Genomic DNA, 17,944 nt, shown 5'->3' with positions numbered 1-17,944 from the left:
CGAAAACCTGCCTTTTGCGTATTATAAACTTATTAGCAATCAGTTCAAACTAGAGAAGAAAAAAATAATTTAGCGAAAAACAATAAAGCTGGCCTTTGGCGCAATACTTGGCAAAAACTTTCTAACTCAGAAGTTCTTCGCTCATTATAAGCCCCTACTAATAAAGTATTCCACTCGAGGGTGCTCTAAACGATCGATTTTAGTTTCAAGAATAACAATACAAGTTTTATTTATAGTGCTAAAACGTCTTAGAATATTAAATAAAAGTGAAACTCAGAGAACTTCTATAACATTTAAACCTTCTCTTTTCAAATTCTTCTTTGTCTTCTTTTTACGACACCGTGTAACCCACATTTCTGTCCCGACATTCTACAAAAATGTAATGATGTCAAAGAATTGAATTCGATGTAACACTTACTATCTAGAAAATATAGAAAGGAGTCTTCATAAAAGTGTTCAGTTATAAATAGTCATCAGAATAAAAGTAAGCCTACAGGCCTACAGTTTATACTTTATGCACCGGCTGACCTAGAAGTTGTCATTTCTTTTATCGTTCTATTTTTAACTTACGACTCTAGAAAATGCTTCTACGGATTCTTTACGTAGTATGAATGTAGTTGAGGAAAAGTGACAGCGATCTATGCCGTGTATAGTTCTGTCACGCTTCCAGGATTGCAAAAACATTAAGTAGTATTTTAGTGATATGACCTTTAATAATGCATTGTCATTAGATGTTATTGTGTAATCTATTACTCGAGTCACATATCGATACCTATAATTTTCTTTTGTGACAATTTGCGAACGGTAATCGAATGAAACCTTGACCGTGCACCCTCATCGATTCGTCATCAAGCTTCGTATAATAAAAGGCTTGCATTACAATTACATGGATTTTGTAATTGTTTTATGTAGCAGGTGTATTAATTAAGCGGCATTAGCCTGCTATTCGCTGATTGTATCGTTTGCAACTCTACCATGCTAAACTAAAATCAAAGTTTTATAAAAGCATACTGTTTTTTTTAATCCATTCTTTCTAATGTTGACCAAAGTAAATATTAAAACCTTCTTTTAGAAATGACAAAAGTTGCTAGTCAGAGAAAGAAGAATACTGGCCGACTTGACACACGACTTAAGTCGTTCATAATGTGGGCATACAAAAAGCTGTATCAAGTAATTATTATCTTGCTGGATATGACACTAGTAGTCAAGTGGTACTGTGTAGTTAAGTGGCTAAGGTTGTAATTGTAATTGGTAAGTAAGGCCCAGGGGATCTGCCACTACGTCTTAAACTAATATTATGGCTGTGAAGAGGACGGCCAGAAAGGGGAGGCCTATGCCCACACAGTGGAAGGATAAAGGCTGTGGATGATGATGATGATGAAGAGGACGGCGCATACATCGCATATCAACCGAAGCAGAAGGCGGAGAAGTCAAGGAGAGATTTTGAAGGAGTAACTTTGAAAAAACCAATCAGGTGGAAATCACCAAAGCGAAACAGGACAGGCGATGTGGAAATGGTGCAATCGAACGCTATTCAGAAGACATAACGTTTTCTGTTTTCTCTGTTTTGGTGGATACTGGGCTTAAGTTGGGTAAGAAATGACGCTTTCGTCCAAAATAACTTTTTATTGTTTTTGACATATCTGTTGATAGCGTAGTGATCAAGTTTTTATGTCTTTAGGAAAGGAGGCCGTGGGAATCTAAACTGCTGTAATCACAATTAGGTACTATAATGTTATTTTCTCTTTTTCTCAATTATCAAATTAAATGTAAGTAGTATCTAATTTAGTAGCATCGATCTTGATTCGCAAGAAATAGATGTTAAATACATGCTGTTAAATTAGGCATTTTTTTATTTTCAGCATCATGGAAAGTCATCATTATAATATTAGTATAGTCTGCACCAACAATATGTCGAGTTCATAGTTGTTTTCTAACATGGCGTAACTTTGAGCTAAGTTTGCAAGCTCCTAGATAAATTTTGGCTCGCGTCGCGTTTGTTCCACTTTAAAGACTTAAATGTTTTGGAGTATAACTTAGTTCTGGCTCAAGACACCCGCGGCTTTGCTTTAATTTAGTTACTTTTAGATTTGAAAAATGGAACACTTGAAAAAGAGAAAACGTTATTTGTTTTTATTTGGCAAATAAATAAACTTTGCAATGTAAAAGGAAACGGTACTGGCTGTTTACAATACTATGTAAACATGTGTGTGTGTATGTGTTTAAACATCTAGAAATACATAGAATATTACATAAGTACTTATTTAATGTGATATCAAAATTATTACGAGACATATAACAAGCTGGTTCCTTAATCCATATTTAACTTGTCTCTTACCCCAATTTGCTTTAGTGTTATGCTTTCCATTATTTCTACAAAATATATTCTCTTTGGCGCTTTGCTTATTTAGTATTATAGTGTATTCTTATATCGGACATCAGCTTTCCACGAAATAAATCACTTTTCCTCTAACTTTACATAAAAACTGTACACTTAAATCCAGGCTAGTTAATTATACAGCGTTTCCAACAGACCTTCGTAATATCGCGCCATTTATCAAAGTTCAGGCACCTTCGATATCACACAAGTTCATTACCACGACGGTGGACCAGAGGTGCTCAACCTAAACATCTTGGAAGTTAATTTAAACTGGAAACATACAATTAAAATGAAAAAAATAGTATTTGTGTGGGATGCTTTTAGCAATTAATTTCCGAAACGACATAAGTTACATGCTCATCCTCATGTATTGGACTAAAAAGAACGAAGAAGACATAGATTATTTTACCCATGTCTCGGTATAAGACAATGTTTAGAACCTCTGTCTAAACCGCTTTCTTCAAACGTTTCGTGGCGACTTCAGTAGCTAAGAACAGCCCCTATGCATAGTAAATCAGTTGCGTGGCACATTCAAATGCCATTGAACTGAATTTGCGTCACCTCCCTTGTAAATTGGTGTACTTCAAGTTTTATGGTTCCTTTTGTTTTAAATATATGTATTTTGTTATACCACCTTCGGCCAAGCTGCTTTATTGGTGTTTAGATGTTAGATTTGATGTTGACATGAGCGGTAAGCGAACTCTTTGGGTGTTTTTGCTATAGGGTTGTGTTGACCTTTACGTGAGCCATTGATTGGCAGGTGAAGAATAACCATTGTTATTATGGTGATGTTAGCTCGTCCTGTCCAGTGTCTAGCTCTGATTCCAGCTTTACCGGGGAATATGTTAAGTTTTAGAAAATAAAAGAGTAAATGTCGAAGTTGTGATGAGTTGAAAACTAAGTAACTATATACAGTACCAGAAAATGTTACTGGAATCCAATACTAAGCCTTTTTGCAGTAGTTTTTGCATTAGTTCGTCAGCGGCCGGAGCTGACTGTATTTAAAATTTTGTATCAATTTCAATAGCTCTAACAAATTATGTAGTTTGTATAGCCGCTGTGATTCCAAGAATCTTATAGGCGTGTTGATTTCACTAACAGTTAAGCAAAAGCCTTTTATTGACCTTGTGATATAGAATGACATCATGAAATCGAAGTAGTTCCTGGAATACTTCCTATGAGCAAGCGGTAAATAGGCTATTATTTAAAACTGGTTGTTTTTGCCAATACACGAAGTACGAAACAATCAATCTGTTTGTCAGCGGTAGCCAAGTGCTATATACAGGACGTGTGACGTCCACACCCGCAAAGAACGAGCGTTTGTGTGATCCACGAATCCTAGTCCTGAGTCTGGGTGAACCCCTGCGTTGTGGGTCCTTACTGAGAAATCGTTTATTAAACGTTTTATCATTTGTAATTGTATCGGGATACCTCAGGATATACTGAAACGATTTTGGAAATTATTTTACTACTATAAGATATTATTATTTGTGATTACTACAATACTGCCTAAAAAGTCACTGGGGGAGTATAAAACGATCAAAGTAAATAATAATAAATAAATAAAATGCGGACAACATCACATACATTGATCTGAACCCAAAGTAAGTTGCTAAAGCACTTGTGTTATGGAATTCAGATACAACGAAGGTACCACAAACACCCAGACCCGAGACAATGTACAAATGTGAATTTTTACATTGACCCGACCGGGGATCGAACCCGGGACCTCAGAGCTAGCGACACCTTGAAACCGGTGCGTACGCCACTCGACCACGGAGGTCGTCAAGTGTACAAGTAAGTTTGTTGTACACTTTTCATAATGAAATTTTATTATCTCTTTAATTTATACAACTGGTTTCTCATGGCTATCTTTTTGTCTATCCTTCTAATACACGTAACCGATGCTTACTGTTCAATATGCATGGATCCCGGAACTGCCTGTAAAGACCGGTCGATAGACCATAGAGGTAGGTAATGTAGGTTTTAGAACTATACTAGATGTACTGTCTATCACGCGAGATCTGTATCGTGCACGATCGATAATTGGGTAAAATGACCTGTTTATGCAAATATGTGCTGACATATACACTATACAGTCATTGTTAGTAGGTGCTGGCTGTGACTCTGTGACTGCACTTTAGATGGTTGACATACCACGAAACCTTGTTGTCTAGTGTCTAGACAAAAGGTGACTATATTAGGCATATTTGGAGACCTTGATTTAGCTAAATGGTAATCGCTTATAACGTCACTTGTCATTAAAAGTAACATCACACGAGATTTCAAGTTATCATCTTCATTTTATTACCTATTCGTGCGATAAAGTAAAAATATGTATCCAATATTTTTTGGGAATAATTGGAGTTGTTTGTTTTTAGTCATATAACCAATTTGTGCATTCCCACAGTTTTAGTCAATGGAGAAAATTATCTTAGCTCTCCGTTTTTGTTTCTTGCTGACCAGGGCCACGCACTCTACACGGTTATTACGCAGTTTCCCCGTATTTGGGTCACAACTATCGCTCCCCTAAGTAATGTTAAAGCTAATCGCTTCGGTAATTGTGCGAACTAACCCACTTTAGTCGGAAGGTCATGTTTACTTCACAATTAGTCTGTTGCGTATCAAGAGTTGCATGTGTTTACATCCACATATAGGTGTCTAAGGTAACTAAGGATTATCTTGCTTGATGAGGCATCTGAAGTACCCATAGAAGCGAAGCGTACGTGAAAACAAAAACATATGAGCTATTTGAAGTGTTTAGGTGTTTAGTTAGTTGTACTGTGGAGGGAAAGACAGCGTGCTAGTGGGGTGTGATAATCCTTTGAAGCCAAAGCCGGTGAATGGTGGGAGATAATAATTAGGAAATACATAGCTCCAGAGACGAGGAATCACGACCCTCTGGTATGAGCACAACGATGTGAGGAGTTTCAGGCGAAAGTTTGCGAGAATCTAGATGCCCGGTGCGTTCTTCATGTTCCCAAATATTGATTCATAGCTTAATTTGAATTCATTTTAGTTTCTTACTTAGTTAGAACATATAAAACTTAAGTGGTCTTCAAAGTTTCGTTTATGTAAACAAGAACTGGCAAGGAACCATATAGCTGTTCTGCTTGGCAGCCAAATTGTTTTTACCGATTAAACGATTGGCTTAGATTTGAACTCAAGATTGCAAGTTGCTCCAGATGCATAGTTAGCGCCACAATAGGAGAATTGTAAGAGCAATTTGGCTGTTTCGATCTGATCAAGGTCTCACTACTGTAACCTACCGATTGACCCACTTTTGATTTTCATAAATCAAAATGAAAAGTTTTTAATTCAAGTGAACGTTTTGGAAGTGCCTGGAAAACTCTAGGCACTTTCAAAACGTTACAAAATTGACTCTAGGTCACGGCTCCAATGACAATTAATTGTCATTCTTATGAAAAGAAATGGCAAGAAACTCCAAAGTGTAAATTAAAGAGAAAATTAGGTAAAAAAATATATAATTACTTGATTTCCCAAAGCGACAAACTAGGTGTTAAGTAAATTCACAAACATTCCGTCTTACAAGCTATGCGATAAATGACCAAGATAGGCCGTCGCGACTTGTGGACGGGTTTATGCAGAATGTGACTGAAATAGTCTTGTCAAAGTCAGCCCGAGGTTACAGGTGACTAAACAGAGGATGTATTCAGCGGCTTTAAATGCGACTGGCTGTTATTAAATGTTGGTGTGTATTTTCAGTCAGAGCGGTTTTAGTACTGTATTCACTTAATGTTATATTAATTAGTTTTGATATAATTACGGAGTAAGATATTGTTATTATAAGGCTTTATTGGTTTGTAAGAATATTAAATTAGGCCTGGCTTCCTTTCTGGCTAAAAAAAAAGGCTGTTAAGTACATATGTAGCTACGATTGTTGATTAGTTACGAGTTTGTATGTCTTATCGTAGACAAACCGCGCTCGGTTTACGATAAATTATTATGATCCTAATTCCGAGTATTCAGTTGTAATGTTAATGCCTTAAAACTGTATAATGCGAAGAATTAAGGTGTTTGACTTATATTGATGCTTAAGCTCAAGTCGGAGCTACATTTTGATTAATAAATACTTACAGTTCCTTCTCTAGGTCACAGCGTCAACCAAAAGCTAAAATTAGTACAACACCGCGGTTTTCATGATAGAAAAATGTAGCGCGGCTATAAATTCACGTGATAAGTGAACTCGATCCATAAAAACAACCATTTCAGATACCATTTCCCATTCAAATTGTACTGACCAGAATGTTTCCTATTGATTCTATCGTAACCCTTAACACAATGGCAGAAAATATACTTTTGCATGTTATATGCTTAACTACATTCAACCGTCTATTATGAAAAGAAAAACTTGGATTGGAAATTGAATTTTGATCCTATTACGCTTTTTGTCGATAGCTTTTTCACTCTTACTCAAAAAAATACAGCAATGGATTTGGTACAGGTTTAAAAGGAAAGTTTACGTTTTGTTTCTTGGTACAGGGTAATGTGGTGAGTCGTTGTTTGGCCGCGGTTGCCATGGTAACGGTATCGTAACATCTCACCAAGGAGGTGGAAATTACGCGGATTCGGTCAATGGGTCGTTGATCCTTCGCGGATTTATGAGAATTTGGTAAACCGACTTTTTGGAAGTCTTACAGTAAATAGCTTTGCCATGCTTTACTTATGTAGATATTTATCGTGATTTTGTTCTATTTTATTCATTTTCGTTTAAAAAAGCAGTCAATTTGATTGGTCATATTGTTAACTAAAGGCGATATTTTGAATTTCGGTTTGAGTTATGATCGAGGGATCGAATTGTTCTCATAATGCATACGATACGTAAACGATATAAGCTATCGCGTATTTATTGTATCGTTTAAGTTTTCATGCTTTTATGTCTGTCGTAAAGTCAAAGGTAAAGACAAAACTTTAAAAATGAAAACGTTAAGAGTAAACGGTTGCTACGGATATCGTTAACGTTTGATACGATATACGCTGAAGATATATAATCTTAAATTGTATAAATCAGCTTCTGTATCTGTAGTAACAAGCTCTGTTAAGCAGCGCCATCTATTTGTGCTTTATAACACAATTCGCTTTAATTTCTTTTAGGTGTGTTAAAAAATAATATTTCTTTCGTTGCTGGAATTATATTTATTTGCATTATTTCCTTAATTATTTACTATTAAAAAATCGAATAAAAGCTTTTTATAAAGCTTTTCTGTCTTAGCGGGTAAAACTTAAAACGTTACTAGCTTTTTTAGTTATGCTACTCGACGCTAGAGGGCGTTGTGAAACAAAACATACATTTGATTGGTTTGTTCTCGGTGTAGCTCTAAATCATAATCTATACTAATATATAAAGCTGAAGAGTTTGTTTGTTTGTTTGAACGCGCTTATCTCAGGAACTACTCGTCCAAATTGAAAAATTATTTTTGTGTTGAATAGACCGTTCATCGAGGAAGGCTTTAAACTATAAACATCACGCTGCGACTAATAGGAGCGAAGATACAATGGAAAATGTGAAAAAACAGGGCAGGTATAAATCATAACTTATATCTTCTAACCACGGGGACGAAGTCGCGGGCATCAGCTAGTAATATGTATTTTTTGCAAATCGAATGCCCCATCATAGTTCTCCGGAATTGAAAAATATGGCTTGCAGAGTATACCCGATATATGGCACCTCAGCGAATGCTTCCTCCAAGTAGAGTCCAGACGTGTGATAATAAGGGCTTCACCACTCTCTCTGGCAATGAGAACTGGCGCAAACGTGTCTTACTAGGCGTCAAAAGCCGCAAAGATGTGTGGCATAGCTAAGACGGTCTATCATCAGTGACGGGAGTATTGTTTCCAAAAAGTCGGATATAGTCGTAATAGATCGATCAGAGCGCCGAGCAGTGATTGTTGATGTCACCAAAACCTGAGGAAGCTAGCCTTGGGCTTTTTACATATTGTTTTATATAAGTAAAAATATTGTTTAGGTGTGTATTAATGGAAATAAATGAAAGACTCTGAATGTTCAGTTTTATAATTTCTCTCAACCGAAATTGATTAATATTGTGTGAGCTATCAAAACTTCGTTATATTTTTGCTTAGTACAAGCTTGTTGCAGTTTGTTACAAGTTTACTGTCATTTTAATTAATGATCGCAAATATATAGATACATATATGTTGGCTAGGTGCAATCTATTTCAATTGTTATTTTGTAAAAGGGGTAACAAACAATGAAATTCAATAATTTCTGATGATTCTTTATTTCCTTATAATAGTAAATATTAATACTTAAAATAGAATAAGGAGTTATTTTGATCCTATAAATAAGTTCATTACTCGCTCAAAAACAAATTCACAGTACCTCGGTGTTGCTACTATAAAATTTACAATTAAGTAGTATTTACAGATAAAAATAAGTGAAAAATGTAAAAATATTAGAGGGAAACAGTAATTACCTATTTATAATTTCAAGAATTGTTTTGAGGTATGATAGTAATACTAAGTTGTCACTAGTTTTTATTTTTTAGTGGACTAGGGTCGCGAAAACTAAAATCATAAGTTACTACAACTATTTATCGATGTCGATTCATGTTGCTTAGACGTGAATCGATTGTAACATTCTAATGAATTTGAAATGACTGAACGAGGATTTTCAAATATCGTCGGATAGTTTAAAACTTTAAGGATAAAAGTATTACCAAGTTTAAAGACGGTTGAAGACTTATGTTAATTTGAGAAGTCTCGAACTATAGCGGATGGCACTTATAGAGATTACGATATGACAGCTTTATAAAGAACTGTTAAATTTTTGGCCACTCTCAAACTTTTGAAGGCCTTAAAAATATTCTAAAAGATCTTACACTTAGGCCTTGAGAAAAACATTAAATACCACAAATAACTTTGATAATAGAATGTCAATCCGACGATATTTCGAAGTCTAATCTAACATTCAAAGTGCAAATATGACTGCTTATAAATATTTTACAAGAACTTATAAAATGTGATTTAATATTCATAAATGCGAGGACTCACATAACTGGCAGTTTAGTAAAAAAATATTAATTTATTAGGTTTTAACTAAAATAACAAAATTATGGAACGTAACCTTACATAGCTAATTAAACACGAAATGCCAATCATGATGTACGACACATTGTTGTTAGGTACTTATTCATTTTAATAAATATTCTTAAAGACAGTGAGAATGTTAATATTAAGATTTAGTAAAAATTGAAGAATACTTCCGACAATCTATAGTGCCTACATCAGTAATATTTTATGTTCATTAATATTATCAACATTTCTGAAACTATAGATAAGATTAAACATTTTAGTATTCTAGATTTATATTTCCATAAAACTTACTGACTAGTACATTATAAATACATACAAATAAAACAGATACCTCCACGCGCTTCACAGATAAGCACAGCATTATAAATGATTATAAAACATGTGAAAAAAAAACAAAAACATTAAAATTATGAAAAGATGATGTAACATCCCAAAACTAATAATCGCTTAACTAGCTCCCCTGACTTAAATAGTTAGATCTATTAATATTTAATACCTACGTAGATTGTAGTAATGTTTTGTTGATTTTAATACTCCACTTAACATTAAAAAACATGGCGTAGAGTCTCTTGATACAGACACGGATGAATTAAAAGCTTTAATTTAATAATCGTAATACAACATCAAATTTTCTGTAACACTACGATAGAACATGTCGTATTGTGGTAACTACATCTACATTGACAAGAATCACACTGGATTGCAGTTGTTAAGTATGGATGAAGCTGAATTTGTATCGAGTAGGATAACTTCGTACGTTCAAACTACTCTAGAAGAAAGAGAAGAAGAACAAGATGACACTTGAGACTAGTAATGTGCAGATGTTGACGTGATGGCTAGACAGGACACAAAAGGAGATGACTACATTACTAAAGCCAAGGGTACGTGTCCCATCCCTAATAAATGCTTTTAAACACGTCTACAATAACACACCTTCCAAAATTCTAATTTTCCCATTAATAGACCGGGACTATTCATAACTAGATTTTATACTAATCATAGGAATTAGAACAACCTCAAGTGTCATGAATAAATAAAACAAGCAAGTCGGAAATAGTTCGGAAAATTCGCGAGGAACTTAAAATTAATTTCGAGGAATAATCGATATATCAATCGATATTAAACGATAATGTAAGTCGATCGTTTAGCCGTTGGTGTGTTTCGGTTGGGGTAGCGCGATGGGTTGTTGCGGGAAGTCCATGTTGAACTCTTCGACGATGGTCTTGGGGTGGAGCGCGCTGATGTTGTTGTCGACGGTGTAGGTGCGGGCGCGGGTCCGCGCGAGCGCCGGGCGCGGCTGGTGCTCGAGCCAGTCGTCGTCGCGCAGGCGCTTGCGGCGCGCCAGCTGCTTGTCGCGCAGGTGCTGCAGGCGCGCCAGGTTGGCGTTCACCTGCTGCGGCGTCAGCCCCGTGCGCCCCGACCGCAGCAGCGCAGCGTTGCGCAGGTACGAGCTCTCGGGGTCGCGCCGGTTCCATGTGTAACTGGGCAAACAAATATATGATTTTAAAATAGAGGCCCCAGGACACGTCCCTGTGAAAGCTTTGTTTCTTGTTTTAGTTAATACACTTAAGTAACGGAAGTTATATATTGCATGTATTATATATCCTTACACAACCAAAAATATTTAAACTGTATGTAATTCGAAATATTTCTTTCAGTTTAGTCAATAGTATCAAAACCGGCACACGTGTTGAACAGTAAAATACATCTGTAGAATGTAACTCTAAAGTCAATTCCCATTCTTTGGATGGACTGTTCGCTCGCAGTGGAAATGAACAAGTAACATCAATCGTTTAAAATCTCTTGTATCTGTTACTCATACCAAATATTGGTATTATAAACCCCAATAATTGGCCCATTCCAAACATTGGCCGATTAAGTCCAAACGATTGTAGTAAATGTGATCTATGTTTGCAATAAATGTACATTTAATGTGTTTTTGTTCGAAAGTACGCGATCGGGAAAATTGATTGCACTTTGTCTGTAATGGAGAAAGTTGGGCAAACATTAAGTATTATTAATGGGCAATGTATTTCTTTTTCATGGTACGAGTATCTTAGCACTTGGTTTTAGATGGCTTTTATAAAGGAAAGTTGGCCACAAGAGTGGGCCGTAAAAAGTTAAAGTATTACGATCTTACATTTATGTGACACCTTTAATATTTTACATTGGAAATATTGACACAGTTCACATGATATAGTGATTTCATGTTTCAACGATACTTTCTACACATTTTAACTTTCGTTGAGAGTGATGTAAGACTTACCCTGGGAACGGTCTCTTGAGCCGCCGGCGAATCGAGGGTCGCTGACGTTTCTTAAGTTCATTCGGCCTCAGATCGTAGTTCCTCGTGCCACGGATGCTGTTGGGCCGCGGGCCGTGCCGCTTCGGGCCAAGTCGGGGCTGGTTCGGGCGGAGATCGTACGACTTCGGGTTGTGGACAGGGTTCGCTGTGACGTCGTTTACCATCATGGGGTCGTTGACTTCCCTGCTGATCGCTGGTACGTTGATTTCGTTGATCTCACCCTGACGTTGCCAACGGCGATTAAAAGTCTTCACTTTGGCCTTTGGCATCTTTAGCAGTTTAGTTTGGCAGATGAAGTGGCGAGCCTCGATGCAGCTGCGTGGCGCCCACCTGTGGTAATTAGTGTTGTTCGTGATTAAACAAATCAATGCGTAATGAGGTATGTTGGGAACGCTTTTAATGTTACCGGGGAATTACGGCTCATTACAAACGGGATTACTTTAAATAAACTCATTAACCGTAATCATTGTAAAAAGACATTTTTTACAGTATTGGGAAACGTCAGAATGCAAAATACTTTCGTTTTCAAAAATATCAAATTTCGCTATTATCATATGCTAAATGTGAAAACGAGTACAATTCAGTTTCCTTGGCAGACTTCACTCATACTATTCTTTCCTCATTTATCGATAATTTATTTATGCAAATGCCGTACCAGTAGGAAGAGAAAAAAAAATACTCTGCTAGAAAATTTCTTGGTATTTAATAGGGTACTTGGTATTACATTTTTATTAAATCGAGAATACTGAATTTGAGAAATCAGAATCGAATAGATATAACACGTTTATCGAGCTTGCGGTAAATGTCCAACTCATGAATAGTGTAAGACAAGGTTTGTTTCACTTCCAAAAGACCGTTAATACTATTGAGCAGTGAATCATTACCAAGAAGTAATAACAAGCCGACCTACATCTTTAAATATAACTGTTAACATTCCCATAAAAACTGAATGTCAGGAGTTTTAAGAAGGCGCCAAGTAGTCCATGACCTTCAAGATTTGGGACAATGTGTGACTATTAAAAATTGTAGGCATAGTGTTGGTGACGTCACCTTGGCCGGAGACAAAGCACCTACTCAGGCTACGGGTCGTAAAACTTATCGAGTTTCACAGGACTGCGTTTTGTTTGCTTTAACTCGGCATTTGATGGTCGTGGTAACCAAATTATGTAGGAATAATATGCTCTGCTTTTTAGTATTCGTTGCAAAAAGTCACAAGATCTTACCAGCTATTCAAAATAAACTAATATTTTCAAGATGTATAGTAAGTAAGATAAAGTTGTGAAATTACGGGTGAGGGGAGCAAGGTTAGTCTTTACAACTTGATCTACTGAGACGCTTTAAAAAAAATATAAATATTGTACGTGAACTAACTGTAAAATTCCACTCAATGAAGTAGGCACGTTCCTACCTAATACCTAACCTACCTAACCTAGGGTGTATAACAGAGAAATACTTAAAAAACCATAAACGTTATTCAGCTCTCATCACAATCTATACATACCTGTAGAGCAGTTCTGGTATCATAGCGATGCAGTGCCACTTGAGCTCTTCAGGGGACATCTTCTTCATCTTGGAGAAGGACTGGTAGTGCATCTTGCGCAGGTCGCCGCCCCACCTCCACGACTTCGCTCCGTAGTCGTAAATGCCGCCGATCCATCGACTGGCCTTATCTGGGGAAGGTAAGAATTGGTATTTCATATCCCAATTTGATGAAACTATGGAAAAATTACAATATTTTATGGTGAGAATCTGCTGGCAAAAAGTAAAATAGGCAAACTATAAGTATCATCCCGATTCTATTTCTCATATTTCGCGATTCTGATCGCGTGGACCGTGTGAAGGTTTAGTTTCATAACTGTGAGGCAGTCTAAGGTTTTAGAAACAGGTTAAAAGGACATGATTATGTATTACACATAAAAACCACCAATTAACCTAGCGGGCGGATCCGGGCGGCTGTTAGTGTCGCCAATTAATCCATCAGCTGTTAACTATAATTGCAGTGATTTTATACAAACGATTTATATTAAATTAGCGAAGTTTGTACGAGCGACACTCAGGTAAGTGATGTTCTGAAATGTGTCTTGTCTCTTCTTTCCACTTGAGCATGACAAAGATAGAGAAGGAGATGAACAAGACTATGCACAGTGACATTTTGCTGTGCGTCGTTGAATGCTGAGAGATTACTCACCGACTTCTGGTTTGTTGAGGTACTTGCGAAGGTTTCTGTCTTCCCACCGGGCCGGGACGGTCAGGTTGCTGCCACGGTCCTGAAATTAAGAATATTATTGAGCTTAAGAATTTTGTGCTAGTTGATACAGGAAACCCTAAAAGATGCTAATCTTCCAAGCGACTTATGTCTGAGAGATAGGGTTTCTGGACTGTATGCTATGCGAAGCATGTTATGATTTGGACGAACTCAGAGCTGTCTTCAGTGTGAATCATGGCTTTACATTACAAATACTGTTGACGATGATGGTTTTTCTATTTGCCGTATCAACAACAATGGCAAATTCGGTGCTATTGCCAAAATCCTATCTACAATCAACGCCTACACCATAATAACCAATTAACCATAGCTTGGCGCGAGGTGTGGCAGGAAGCAATCTGATGTCACCTCTGTGTCATTCGCGCTTCATCGTCACGTCACCTAATAATGACATTTCATCATCTATATGCTTATTAGTCAAAGCGTTGATTGTCATTCACGCGAAGTATTTCACGAGTCGTGGACATCGCATATTAATGAATTCTGTAGGTCTAGGAACTATTTTTATGACCTATATAGTACGTGGTACAGTTGGGATTTCCAAAATTTATTGTCATTTATATTTGTATTCATTAAGAGGGCCGTGCGAAATTGCTTGTTAGGTTGTGGGCGAGAATTAATTAAATTAGGGACACTTCTGCGAAATAATAATGAAGTGACGGTTGGCGTTGTTTCTATTTGGGCGATGTGCCAAGTACTTAGTTGGTAGGGCTTGTGCTATTTGGTTTGTAACTAACTATAGAAATTCGCACTTTCTCCATTCATGGTAAAACAGTATGAGTTATATTAGTTTCGGTCGCTTCTTTGGTTTGAAAATAACTTGGACTACATTTGGTATATAACTTATGGTTTGTCTTGCACCCGTCTAAATTCCTGAAAGCTTCTTCGCACGACCAGTAATACTCGTAAGCTTAGCAATGTTTATGACTTCTTTACAAAAGCTACAGTTGGTACTCATAATTTGTTACGATGAAACATATCCAACTTAGGAAAGATACTAATCAACTAGGACTTGTTACGTAGGGTCATCAGTTAAACAATATTTGATCATTATAACAGAAAATGCTATAGAATATACAATACACTATATATACCATTAGAAACTTCACTTAACAAACGCCCACGCAGTTGCAAAACGTCTGTACACAAAACGTTGATTTTTTTCACTTGGAGTGTTTGCTGAAATTTAGAAACCGTTCAAAGTGAGGCCTCGGGTTGTCAAGCATGTTTGATCAAACGTGACTGATTGCTCTGCCAGCTGACCTAAATCTCAGTTTTAGGGCTGTTTATTTCTTAGTATAATGTGTTGTTGTTTATTGTAATTAGCTCTCATTTCATCTAAGATCGATCAATAATTTCAGTTTGACGAGCAAAGAGATTGAACAGATCAAAAAGAAATTTATTTCAAAAGCTTGAGAACAAGCAACTGTGGCCTTCCCGATTTCCTATATCGAGGCTATTAGTATGAACCAGTTCTAAGAAGACAATTTAAAATAATATAACCAGCCTGTAACTGTCTTTGCCGGACAAAGGCCCCATACTGAGAAGGCTGTCGTCATTTGTTTTCTTTTAAATCAAATACTGGCAGATTCTTGGTCTAATTACGTCACTCTTAATCACGAAATGATAAATACATTTTCCAAGCACCATCGCACGTCAGCTGTTAACAATGAGACAAGCATTACAGGCAATTGTCTCAGTTTGCGTATATCTAAAGTGCCGCTTGCATGTGTACATAACCATTTGTTCCAGGAACGTGGTATGTTTGTATGTTATTCGCGATACCGTTGCCTGATCTGCCTTCAATGCTTGTCTTGTTATGTAAAACAGTTGAATAACTTAGTTGACGTTTATCGGTGTGTGCTTGAATGTATGATCCTTGTGCTTTATACCTATATTTTGCTTAACTATGTTGGTCATAGTACGCTGTAGAGTAGACCAACAGATAAGTTTGTTCAGAAATATGTATATTTAAAAAAATAAGAATAACTACATAATTGGAATATACAATTATTTCAGCTGATATTAAATGAAATGAAAATGATTTAATTTGAGCAGATTTAAATGAAAAGGTTTTTCCCTGCTTTGCAGTTATAGTTTCAAAACAGGTAATAAACTTACAGGTAAATACTTTCTATAACATTATTTCACTCCATTTATTGCGGTATTTCAATATTAGACATTTTATGACGATAATTTCGCCTGTATTAAAGGCAAATTAATGTCTTCCATATAAAGAAGAAGAGTTATATGCAACGAAGTCATAATTTCTTAACAAATTCAACTAGAATACAAATGATTGATGAATTATTGCAAAATAATGTACAATTCGTATTCAATTGTTTCTGTTAGAGGAATATATAAGATAGGATATTTTTTACGTGATCTAGCCTAAAAGCGTCCATGGCGTTTAAAGGATTAAACAAACCTACTTATAACTTTTTACAATTTATGAATCTAAATCAACAGCTAAATCAAGAAGGGCGTAGGAAAGTTCATTGGTAATGATATCAATTTGTGTATGTATATATGAAGTACATTAGTATTCGTTGCCCTGTTTATGTGACTTGAGCTAAATAACTGCTATCATCGTTAATTTAACGTACATTATTCATGCACTCATCTCCAAGTGCCTACCTACCTACTACGTGATACATAGATGACATGTCATAATTGGTACGTTTTATCAGTAATGATTTTCATTATGAAGAGAACCGAAAGATTTTAGGTACTTGTAACATACGAAATTCTTTTCATGTATGAATTCACTCATACAACTCTATGAGTCATCAATGAAAATAGGACGAATCAAATAAATCAGAAGACCAAAATAAAGATCACATGTGAGGGAAACAGACTGGAAAAATATACCAATACCTATATACACTTATGATGCATTGCAATATTGTATGCGCTAATAATTTATATCAATATTTAAAGTAGAACTATTTGTAATAAGTCACTTAAATAACCGTTAAATCAAATATATTGTATTCTTTATTCAAGTTCACAGCATGTTTTGTTAGTTTTAAAGCTATCTTGATCATACGCGGCAACAACATAAATAAGAACTCCTTTTGTTTGTTTTTTAAATTATTGTTATGACACTGGCAACTTATGAACATGCTTGTAAAAATAATATAAATATTGGTGTGTTCCATTGCTTCATAACCATTTATAGTCACTTTTTATGTAAAGTTGATGTTGTGAAATTATTGCTATAATTTCATAAAAATACATTTACTTTTTATTACTTATTTATTACTAAATATTGCTTTTATTTTATTAACATTTTACATTATGTAATATTTAGGCTGATACTTTCGCGTAACTGTGTAAACAATCTTCAGATAGATTAGATAATTTGAAGCTTTCGTCGTCGCCCCCATTTTACTCGTAGTTGCAATGTTTACTTTCAAACGTCATAATTATGAAAAGGCAACATAAAACAATATACAAAAATACGTAAACAAGTAACAAACATTCGAACAAATTGCTTACAAAATTCCAAAATCATTACTCAGAAATACTAACATAGGGCAACCTCTAAACACACAAACTCACTTACATTGTTTTAGTAGCACATATATCTTCAAAGCCAGGGCTACTCAGACAGACATTCAAATTGCCCAGACGACGCGCATGGCAACAGGCGAGTAGCAAAAAAAAAAAAACTAAAGGCAAAAGCAATAATTTAAAGCCAACCATTCGGTTTTCTTTTTTTAAATGCGTTTTAGCATACAAAGGAAAGAATTAGAGTAGAGAGCTAATCCTTGACCTTTTTGGATGCGTTCCAGTTCTGATGAAGTCTAGTTTTTTAGATTAGTGTTGTTTGTGTGTGTTTTGTTTTTAATTGAGAGGTTTATGGCTGTGTTTCGCGGGCTCACATAGCTGTCTCGCTGGTGAAATGACGTGGCAG

The 17,944-nt window shown here is 35.9% G+C and overlaps 1 protein-coding gene across 1 annotated transcript in view; it reads right to left on the bottom strand.

The window, feature by feature from the left end:
* Nucleotides 1-8,624: 8,624 nt before the first annotated feature.
* The window catches only part of LOC113502602, a 50,810-nt gene continuing 41,490 nt past the window's right edge, over nucleotides 8,625-17,944 (bottom strand). The window contains exons 3-6 of the mRNA XM_026884245.1: nucleotides 13,948-14,026; nucleotides 13,261-13,429; nucleotides 11,721-12,089; nucleotides 8,625-10,935 (exon numbers count right to left, since the gene is read on the bottom strand). Of these exons, the coding sequence (XP_026740046.1) occupies nucleotides 10,599-10,935; nucleotides 11,721-12,089; nucleotides 13,261-13,429; nucleotides 13,948-14,026 (954 nt within the window). The 3' untranslated portion in view covers nucleotides 8,625-10,598. The remainder of the gene's footprint in view (nucleotides 10,936-11,720; nucleotides 12,090-13,260; nucleotides 13,430-13,947; nucleotides 14,027-17,944) is intronic.

Source organism: Trichoplusia ni, chromosome 17 (genome assembly GCF_003590095.1).
Source record: "Trichoplusia ni isolate ovarian cell line Hi5 chromosome 17, tn1, whole genome shotgun sequence".
Classification (NCBI taxonomy): Eukaryota; Metazoa; Arthropoda; class Insecta; order Lepidoptera; family Noctuidae; genus Trichoplusia; species Trichoplusia ni.
Note: the sequence above shows the minus strand (reverse complement) of the source record. Positions and strands in the feature narration are given on the sequence as shown.